The sequence below is a fragment of the Physeter macrocephalus genome, chromosome 17 (genome assembly GCF_002837175.3).
Source record: "Physeter macrocephalus isolate SW-GA chromosome 17, ASM283717v5, whole genome shotgun sequence".
In the NCBI taxonomy this organism is placed as follows: Eukaryota; Metazoa; Chordata; class Mammalia; order Artiodactyla; family Physeteridae; genus Physeter; species Physeter macrocephalus.
This window is the reverse complement of record NC_041230.1, coordinates 38349977-38361110: the sequence shown is the minus strand read 5'-3', so window position 1 is coordinate 38361110 and position 11134 is coordinate 38349977. Positions and strand designations below refer to the sequence as shown.

Sequence of the window (11134 nt, the reverse complement as noted above, 5' to 3'; positions counted from 1 at the left end):
AACACAGCAAAAATAAATAAATAAACTCCTACCCCCAACATCTTCTTTAAAAAAAAAAAAAAAAAAAAAGAAATACGTAATAAAGTATGTAAAGACAATCAACATGAAAAGACACTGAAAGCAGAGCCATGAGTTCGCTGAAGCAGTGAGGGAAAGTTACGTGAAGGTTTCTCCCTTATTCCATGCCCTCCTCCCATGTGCTTAGCTATAGCTGAATTGGACTTCTGTTTCCTGGAAGATATAATTCTCTCCGCACCCTCCCATCCGTCTTTCCCTTGCTAATTCCATACTTCGGGTGTAGGTTAGCAGATCTTCAGTGAGGTTTTCTGATCCCCCAATGGAGGGTCAATCCCCATATCATGTGCTTTAGGCCACTTTGCGCATCCACAATTCAAATAGACCTAATAATCTACTTAATGCTTGTTTTCCTAGGTAGATGGTGAGCATCGTGAGAGCAGGGACTCTACTTTTCCTTTTTTTTAAACTCTAGAACACCAATGTCTAGCAAGTACCTGATCCAACACTAAATATCTCTTTCCTGACTGAGTTGAGCCTTAAGGAGATGGCTGAGATCTGAATTTTACAGAAAAGGAGAGTGGCCCCATCTACTGAGGGAGGTGCATGACCGCATCCGTACACAACAACGGCTCCTCCGTATCACATTTCTGCTCAACACTGCGCTGTGACCTCACAAGAGAAGGGTTGAAACGTGGCAGATTTTTCTGACAGAGGTCAGGGATCTGACTGTGCCAGGTAAAATGATACTAGATGCTAAAAAAAGGGACACTAGGTATTTACTAGGTGCCTGGCTTTACCATATGCACCATGGCAGAATAAAAATGCAAAAGAAAAACACTGCAGTCCTTGAATAGGTTTCAGTTTATTTTAAAATGTGTTGTTTATTCGAGCACGATATGAGACAATACATAGTAAAGTGGGTGCTACCAGCGCTCTGGGCAGGGAAAACTGGGTACAGGAGAGAAGCTTCAAGGTAGGCTATGCACTGGGCCTTAAGAGGTTAAGTACCATTAGGATGGGAGAAAAAAGAGTGGGAATGCAGTCCAGGTACTGAGAAGTTAGAGAAGGGAGGCTGGATTTGGGATGCACATGGCTAGCAGAGAAAAGGTTTGGACCAAGGCAGACATTTTAAGTTAGGCTGTGAGAAGTAACACCTTTCCACTCTTACTCTGTCCTCTAAACTTACAGCCCCTTTGGTTTAGGAACACAGAGTTGGCAGCCAACCTGGATTCCTTTGCTTCGCTGGCTCCCCATATTTAACACATGGCCTCCTGACTTTATTCTGCTTCCCCAAATACGTTGAACTAACGTTAAAGAATGTGCTGACCAGTAAACAAATATCTAGTCCAGGCCACTCATTTCTTGCCCTGGCAGGACAACTAACTTCTGTTCTACTACTCACGGTCCCACCAACTCTTTCCTGTGTACTATCAGAGTCGCTTCTCTAAAACAAATTTGATCATGCATACAAACCTTTAATTTCTTCCCACTTTTCCCTATTCTTACTGCCCTCACCCTAGTCCATGCCACCATCACCTCTTACCTGGACCACTGCTACTATCTCCTACCTTGTCTCTCCTTTTACACTCATGCCCCACCCCTCCCAAGTCTGTTTTCCATATAACTACTAGACTCATCTTGTAAAAACCTTTCAGAGCAAGTCATTCCTTTGCTTAAAAGCCTCCAATGGCATCCCAATTCATCCCAAGTAAAAGCCAAGGACTCTACAGTAGCTACATAGCCCTTCACAATCTGGCCCCCCACTATCTCCCTGACTTCATCTTGAACCTCATCCCCAACCTACTGCTCTCTTACCTTTACTCACCCTGCCCTCCTTACAACTCCTGGAACGTACCACACATGCTTCTGCCTGAGGTCTTCACTCTGCCTGTTCCTTGACTTGGAAGCCTCTTCCTGCAGATATGCATGTGGCTCCGCACTCACTTCCTTCCGCTTTTTGTTCAAATGTCACCTCACCAGACCCAACGTCCCTGACCACGCTATATAAAACAGCGCCCCCCCCAACCCTGCACTGTCACTCTCTGTTCTTTTCCTTTTTCATAGTCCTTACACCTGACGTGTCATATTTTATTTGTTTACAGTCTGCATCCCACAGCAGAATGTAAATTCCAGGAGAGTAGGAATATTACCTATTTTCTTTATGGCTGAATCTCCATTGGCTACAAGAGGCCGGGCACATAGTGGGTGCTCCATAAATATTTAATAAATTTTCCTTGAGATTAAAAACTAGACTCCTTAGTGTGAGCTTCTAAGCTCTTCCAACCTAGTCCTCACCTTACTTCTGCAGCCTCAGCTCTGGCTTCTCTTCCCCTTGTACACCATGATCCAGTGTGCAGAACACTTACACCTCCTTGAAAAAAAAAGATCTCTTTCTCTTCTGCAAGTGCTGCTTCAAAATGTTTGGCCTTCCCTCCTCTGCCTGCTAACACTCTCCCACCAAGACTCAGTCAAGTTCTGTCCTCGGGGGCTCCATTTCTACCTCCAGGTCTAGGCTAACCCCTGCCCCCCACCTGCCCTCCCTAGGCCTCTCTTCAGCACAGCTCATAAGACACTACCTTATGGCAACTGTTATCTATTGTTCACTGTGCTTCTAGAGGGTCAAGACCTTGTCTCAGGCACCTTCGAATCTCCAGAGGCCAGAACCATTTTGGTACATAATGGACAGTCAGTGGTCTGCAAGATTAAATAGGTAAAAGGTACTCTGAGATCCTTGGTGTGAGTTAGCCACTCTGAATCAAATCAACTTTAGGGCATTCCCAATGCACGTCACACCTCAGACTGTAATAAAATGATCCAGTGATGTCTTGTAAACACTGCTTACCCTTCTTCCAGATTTAACTGGACCTCATAATCAACATCCTTTAAAAATTAACAAGAAGTATTAAATGCTCCCCTTCCTGGGCTTCCCTGGTGGCGCAGTGGTTAAGAATCAGCCTGCCGATGCAGGGGACACGGGTTCTTGCCCCGGTCCGGGAAGATCCCACATGACGCGGAGCGGCTAGGCCCGTGAGCCATGGCCGCTGAGCCTGTGCGTCCGGAGCCTGTGCTCCGCAACGGGAGAGGCCACAACAGTGAGAGGCCCGCGTACCACAAAAAAAAAAAAAAAAAAAGTTCCCCTTCCTCATGCTGACATAAAGAGGACCTTGGCCAAATGATGGAGCCCAAAGCAAAGAACTGGAAACAGCACATACTAAGTTAAGAAGTTAAGTGTGTAATATCCTTGGGCAAATCACAGACCTCCTGAAGATCCAATTTTCTCATCTATAACATGGATTCCCTGAACTGAAGAAATATGAGTTTTAAGAGCAGAAGGGTGAAAGAGTACACCCAGGAAGGACATGTCCAACTATAAAAAGACACGCTCCTCCAACTCTAGCATATACCATCCCTGCAGGCGAAATCCCCTAAAACTATAACTCAGGAAACTGTAGTTCTGCAACTTTGCAAAGCTCAAAACCAGAGCCTGGCAGCTTAGTGAGTAAAAATAATCTAGTTATTTAAATCACATGTTTTAAAATATTGTATTTATACTACATATAACATTTTTATTTATTATATTTAATATAACTATTAAATGTAATATTTAATTTTTATATTATATACAATTATAGTAATATAAAAACTACCCCCCTCTAAGACCAAGTTACTCTAACCAATTAGAATACATTAAATTTACTGGGATACAGTGTGGCATTTTCACTCAAGTACTTGGTGTTCTATGATACTGGACAATAACAGTTTGGTAAGCTGAGAGTTAACAGCATCCCTAACAAGTGCGTACAGAGAGAAGTAACATGATTACTGTCAGCCTTCACACACATACACAGATGCCCTACTGAGGCTAATGGCATCATCATCTACAGTATCCCAACTGGAAACCTGGACCTTACCCTTGACTCTTCATTTTTCCTTTATGCCCTAGAATTACCAACAGCCTCAAAAATGTCTCCTACATTCAGTCCCTTCCCTTCATCTTTCAAACCCAGCTCAAATCCTCCTTTGCCAACAATGCCATTGGGCCAGGCAGTGGCCTAATGGTCTAGATCTATGCTGTCTAATATGGTAGCCACTTGCCACATGTGAATACTGAGCACTAGTAAAGTGGCTAGTCCAAATTAGGACGTGCAGTTAAGTGTAAAACACTGGATTTCAAAGACTTAGTACCAAAAAAAATATAAAACATCTCATTACTAATTTAAAAATATTTATTCATGTAGAAATGATAAGATTTTGGCTATATGAGGTTAAATAGTATGCATTACTAAAATTAACTTCCCGTTTCTTTCTACATTGTGGCTACTAGAAAATTTAAAATTATCCATGTAGCTTATGTTTGTTTTGAACGACACTGTTCTAGGTTGTTCTAGATCTCCACCTCAGGCCATTCTCTCTAGGTGACAGAATCATCTTTCTCTTAAATTCTGCCTGCTGCCATACACCCCATGCTTCCGACAAGTGGACTCTTTGCCCTGATTACATCATTCTCTTCCATGTTTCCTTGCCTTTGTACATCCTATTCTGACCATCATGTACTTTCTTCCCTCAGATCTACAGGATAAATTCCAAGTCATCCTTCTAGAACCAGTTCAATGGTCCCTTCCCTTCTGAAGCTTTTCCAGATCCCTGCCACCTATAGTATCTGGTCCACATCTCAATTTCAGAACTATAGCTATATTTTCATGTTTTTCTCCCTCAACAATTTCTTAAACTCCTTTTCATTTCAGTATTTCCAAAACTAAGCATGTTGGAATTTTCCAGAATCACAGGGGCAATTTGGAAAAACTGGCCATGCATGAAGGGCCCTACCAGGCAACATTTAAAAGCTCCTTACATGATTCATTATAAAAAAGCAACAATTAACATTTATTGAGCATTCACCGCGGGCCACACACCCCCTCACTAAATTTTCTCACTGAAGCCTTACTGTCACCCCACAGGAAGCAGGTGCCTTCTCCTGACTGGTTCTGAAGCGTGACCCTGGATAAGAATACCACCCAGCACAGAGCAGGCATTCTAAAAATGTCTGCTGAGTGAATGAATAGAGTCTGGGTAATTCTTACCAAAGGAAAACGAGGAGTTATTTTGAGGATTAAAAAAAAAATTACAGGAGTTTCCCTGGTGGCACAGTGGTTGAGAGTCGGCCTGCCGATGCAGGGGACGCGGGTTCGAGCCCCGGTCCGGGAAGATCCCACATGCCGCGGAGCGGCTGGGCCCGTGAGCTATGGCCGCTGGGCCTGCGCGTCCGGAGCCTGTGCTCCGCAACGGGAGAGGCCACAACAGTGAGAGGCCCGCGTATCACACACACACACAAAAAACGAAATTACAGATTAGTGAATTCTATTCTTGGATTATAAATAGTAGAGGCAAATGGCAAAACGATGGCATTAACAGCCAAATCTAAAAGCTGGCTCCTCTTAAATACTGGTTGAACAAAAAAACCTCTGCCAAATATACTAAAAGAAGAAATATAAAAAAAAAATCAATTTAAAAATAAGGGGAGGAACTTCCCTGGTGGCACAGTGGTTAAGAACCCGACTGCCATTGCAGGGGACACAGGTTCGATCCCTGGTCCGGGAAGATCTCACATGCCGCAGAGCAACTAAGCCTGTGCACCACAACTACTGAAGCCTGTGCACCTAGAGCCTGCGCTCCACAACAAGAAAAGCCACCACAATGAGAAGCCCGCGCAACGCAACGAAGAGTAACCCCCACTCGCCACAACTAGAGAAAGCCCGGGCACAGCAACAAAGACCCAACACAACCCAAAACAAATAAATAAATAATAAATTAATTTAAAAAAAAAAATAATAAAATAAAAATAAAATAAAAATAAGGGGAGAAACTAGTAAAATACCCAGCAGTGTGTTAAGAAATGTGAAAGACCTTAGTGAAGTGGATAATTTTTAAATCCTAAATCACCAATGCTGACACAAAAAAGGAGAGAAAATAATTGAGGAAGAAACAGAGAAAACTGTTCCCAAGTCATCCTCTTTATAAAAATCCTGGATCTAAATGTTTTATAGGTAAATTCTTTCAAAAGACAGAAGAAGATGAAAAGCAATCTGAATGTTTCTACAAATTAAGGATAAGCATGCCACCAAAACCTGCCAAAGATTTCTCACGTAAAAAAAATTTTTTTTAATTATCTATTGTAACCAATGGGATTTTATCCCAGTATTATTTGTAATAGCAGAAACTTCAGAAGCAACCTAAATGTCCTCTGAAAAATGGTTAAATAAATTTTAGTATATCATACAAAGCAGTATAATACAGCCATAAAAGTGATTTAAAAAAACAAAAGAAAAATCCTCATAAAAATTAGATGAAATTTAAAATGTTGTAATTGAGGGGACTTCCCCTCAATTACCTGGTGGTCCAGAGGTTAAGAATTTGCCTTCCAATGCAGGGGACCCAGGTTCGATCCCTGGTTGGGGAACTAAGATCCCACATACCATGGGGCAAATAAGCCCGTATGCCACAACTACTGAGCCCACGTGCCACAACTACTGAAGCCCGTGCTCTAGAGCCCACGAGCCACAACTGCTGAGCCCGCATGCCACAACTTCTGAAGCCCATGTGCCTGGAGCCCATGCTCCACAACAGGAGAAGCCACTGCAAGGAGAAGGCCACCCACTGCAACAAAGGGTGGCCCCCGCTCGCTGCAACTAGAGAAGGCCCGCACGCAACAAAGACCCAACACAGCCAAAATAACTAAATAAATTTAAAACAAAACAAAACAAAACTCTTCAGTGAAAGTCACACTGTTTCATGCAATTGCTTTATCAGAAAATTAGCATCACTGCAATTGGAAAAATTACATTTTTGCTATGTGAGGAGCAGAAAATGCAGAAAGTATAAAATCACTGCCTGGGGTTAAGTGGTTATTAATGTTTGCTCATGTGAGACCCACTTACTGTGTGCGTACTTTGGAGCAAAGGATGAAAGGAGTCAGGTGGCCCTTCTCTAGAAAAGCAGAAAGCCCAGTACGAGATGGATGGGTAAGCACACCACTCCATATGACATGAGCCACTACTATGACAAGTGTACATAGGTGCTACAGGAATGCACAAGAGAGGCACTTGACCTTACCCAGGGGAAGGAGGGTCTGAGCTGAAGCTTAAAGACCAGCACCAGTCAGCTCAGGAAGAGCTTAAGAAAGGGGACCTCCGTATGGAGGGAGCTTGAATATCCCTGGCCACAAACATCCTGACCTGGTTCAGCAAGTGGTTTGGTTTCCCTGGAGCATCTCGTCTGAGTTTGTGACCTGAGCCAGCTTTTGCTGGGTCTGTTCAATCCTGATGACTGAACCACAGAGTTCTCTTGGGATCTGAAGTCAACAGAGACCAGGGCCTGGTCCCTCTGCATTTCCTCCCCTTCAAGAAAGAACACCAAGAAACCTGGTCTCCATAAGCAGCTTTTTCTTACAAAACTTTCCCCATTTCTTACTTCTCTGGTGGCTTCAACTTTAAGAATGGCAAAAAAAAAAAAAAAAAAAAAAAAAAGAATGGTAAACACCTTTTCGAAATCCTAACTAAAAACACAGTACACATATAACGAAAAAAAGAATGCATAGTGTTTACACAGCTATAGTTACTAACAATCCATAGATCCCAAGGATTTTGGGGGTATTCCGCCCGGCCCATCTCTGCTCCCATTCCCCTCCCACTGTGGCACCACTTTAGTTATTTGTTAGCTAAGCCCTGGGAGAAGGTCTCAACCAAAGGAGTCCCAACGTTCAAACTCTTGCTCCTGCACATCATTCACAGCCATCTTTAAAACTAAGAAACTGTACAGTTCCCTGCTGAAAAACATTGGCTCAAGCTACAATAGCCTCCTTGCAGCTCCTTGAACACACCAGACACACATCCCACTGTTCCCTCTACCCAGAACACTCTCCCCCAGACCTGAATGTTAACTCCCACACTTCCTTCAAGTCTGCTCAGATGGTATCATCTCAATAAGGATAAGGCTTACCCTGACCACCCTATTTAAATTGCACTCCTTGGACTTCCCTCGTGGCCCAGTGGTTAAGAATCCGCCTGCCAATGCAGGCGACATGGGTTCGATCCCTGGTCCAGGAGGATCCCACATGCCGCGGAGCAACAAAGCCCGTGCGCCACAACTACTGAGCCTGTGTGCTGCAACTACTGAAGCCCACGCACCCTGGAGCCCACACGCCGCAACTACGAAAGCCCACGTGCCTAGAGCCCATGCTCTGCAACAAGAGAAGCCACCGCAGTGAGAAGCCCGTGCACCGCAACAAAGAGTAACCCCCGCTCGCCACAACTACAGAAAGCCTGCACGCAGCCACGAAGACCCAACACAGCCAATATAAATGAATGAATAAATAAATAAATAAATAGCACTCCTACCACAAGCCCCCAGTTCCCTACTCAATTCCCCTTACCCTTCTCTACCTTTAATCTTTTTTCTAGGGTACTGATGCCTTCTGGGATATTATACAATTTCCTTAATTTTTTTGCCTCCTCCTTCTACGATGTAAGCTCCATGAGAGCAAAGACCATTATAAATTTTGTCCGCTAATGTATACCAAACCCAGAAAAGTGTCTTAACACATCACAGGGGTTCAATGACTATCTGCTGAATGAATGTATAAATGAATGAATGGACTACCAAGGCCAAAGAGAAAAAAGTTCAAACGCCCTTGTATTCTTGTCTACGCAATGCCTGCAGCCCACACCCACTGTCACACAGGACAATGGTTTCGGATATAGGCCCCTCATCTTCTTGCCTCCTAAACCCTGACCCACAGTCAATCAGCTCTACCCCCACCCCCTTCATTTCCACCTGCTTAGACCCTGCCCCTATTCAAAGGTGAAATATCCACTGACTCTTCCCACAGGCAGAATTTCCTCTCCCTTCTGCACTCACAGCAGTCCCTGGATCTCTGCAGCAACACTTGACACCACCCTTCTGGTGCTATACTTCTGCATGAGGCTGTCCTCCCCCACTAAATTAACTTCCTGGATCAGTAGTCACATGACTCAACTCCTCATCTTTTGCATTCCTCTGAGGGCCAGTCTCAGAGAAGGGGAACCACTGACAAAGGGAAATTTCTGCCTAAAAAGCCCCATTTGGAGGGCCAGTGTTCTGTTCTGTCCTGTCTTTCGTCCCCAGTCATCATCTGCAGCCTGAGTTAGGTAACCCAAGTGAACACTGTCAGGCCATTCCATGAGAATATAACTGAGTGCTTTAGGGAACACAACTTTAAAAGTGAAGTTTAAAGAGGTCCCTAAAGTTCACTGCTCAGAACACAGATTCATTTTCACCATCAAAAGGCAACTCCCACCCCCACCATGCGGAAATGATCAACATCCCCATGAGGTGTTAAGGGAGTTAAGTCATCTGAATTCTCACAACATACTGAGGAAACACTTTATACGGAAAGGTGCTGAAGACAGTGATTTGCTCTGGCTCTCCTCAAACAACGTAACTGTTTTGTTCTAGTACTGTTACTTGTCTTACTCCTTAAAGCTCACCCCTGTAAAACAAAAACATATAACGAGAAGTAAAAAAAATATAAAGGCATTATATGCTGTGTTTAATTTACTGTGAACTGCTTTTAAACAACATTGGTATTTTTACCTGATTTGTCTCACACCCTAGCAACTAGAATCTGTGATAGTTCCTTAATTGTAAAGACAGTGCAGATTAAAATACCATCTGAACTTTGTTATATTTTCACTGATAAGAGTCTGTAAATCAATGGGTAAGCTCAGAGTTGTGATGCTTCTAGAAAATGCCTCCTGTCTCACAAGAATAAATGGGTTCACAAATCAGCGTTATGTTAATTAAGTTGAAGACCGGACATCTGGGGATGTGCATTATTATACCCCTGTTAAAGCAGAAAAAAACATGTAAAGCTACTACAGGACACGTCCTCCCTTGTTGTTTTCCTCCTTGCCCGGGAAGAGCCCATCTCCTGCCTCTTCCTAGGCAAGTCCAGACCAGGCTTCTTTGGTCCCTTAAGGTCTCTCTATGGCCCCTGGGTCAGAAGCTAGGGCTCCTCTCTCCTTCACTCACAGTCACTTTCCCCTCTACGGTTTTCTATTCTGTCACCCGACCCTCTAGATTCCTAATGGACAGAGTTCAAGGAATTGGCTTGGCCCTCAGGATTCTCAACACTGACACCTCCTAATACATCCACTCTTAACTCCTGCCACAAGACCACCCCGCCCTGGTCACCCTCCTCCCCACAGTGCAGCCCTCCTTTGGGGAAGCCCTTTCCCCCTAGCTCTGGACACCTTGGTTTTGCAAGGCTAGGAGGCTCCGAGGGGGCAAGCAAGGCAGAAAGGGGAGTCGCTCAAGCGGAGAACAATGACTACTCCAAATACGCCCCGGGGTAGGAACGGGCTGCTCACCTGGGGCCTGGCCGTCGGAGGCCTCGGGGCCATTCCTGCGTCGCCGGGCCCGGCTCCTAGACAGGGTCTGGGGAGAGAGGAGAGGGCCGACTCAGCCAGCTGTAACTGCCAACCGCACCGCGCCCCGCCAGGCCCGGCCCGCCTCCGCCCCCCAGCCACTTCTCCAGGGGAGAGAGGTGGGGAGGTGTGCGGGCCCTGCCTGGGCCTGCCTCCCCCAAACTAAAGGCTCGCTGCCTCCTGGACACCCTCCTCCGGCCACGCCCAGTCCCACCCGCAGGATGGTGGGCGCGGCCGAACGCACACGCGCAAAGCCCGTGGGAGGTGCCGCCCCAACCCGCGCACTCGGAATCACCGCCTCCTGGGGACTACGGATTTCGGGACCTCAGGCCCACCCAGGGCTCGGGCCGGCTCCTCCAGCCCCCGGTGCTGGTTCAGTCCTCTGCAACTCTGAAGTCCGAAGAGCGGACTTCGCCGCACCTGGGCCGCACAATGGCCGCAGCGCCGGGGTAGAGCCGGAAGTGCGCCTGCGCATGCGGAGCCTTTCTCCCGCAAGCGGGCGACTACACTTCCCAGCGGCCACCGCGCATGGGTCCCACGGAGGCTGCCTTGGTAGGACGCTTCGCTTTCCGAGGCGCCCGGGTGGGGACCGCTATCGGGGCCCAACAGGTCGGAGGGTGGGGCTTGAGTACTCCTGCGTCCGCTTATTCCAGTAA

General features: G+C 45.7%; 1 protein-coding gene across 10 annotated transcripts in view; it reads right to left on the bottom strand.

Annotated features, from left to right (window-relative positions):
- Positions 1-10932, bottom strand: part of ZFP90 (ZFP90 zinc finger protein) — a 70155-nt gene extending 59223 nt beyond the window's left edge. For 7 of the 10 annotated variants that reach the window (XR_008615468.1, XR_002891897.2, XM_028477514.1 and 4 more), the window contains exons 1-2: positions 10764-10932; positions 10422-10488 (exon numbers count right to left, since the gene is read on the bottom strand). Coding sequence is in view for 8 of the 10 variants with exons in the window: in XM_028477514.1 (XP_028333315.1) it covers positions 10422-10454 (33 nt within the window). In the remaining 2 variants the exon portion in view is untranslated. The remainder of the gene's footprint in view (positions 1-10421; positions 10489-10763) is intronic. The other 3 variants (XM_024124974.3, XM_024124972.3, XM_028477511.2) reach the window with 3 other exon arrangements.
- Positions 10933-11134: the final 202 nt, after the last annotated feature.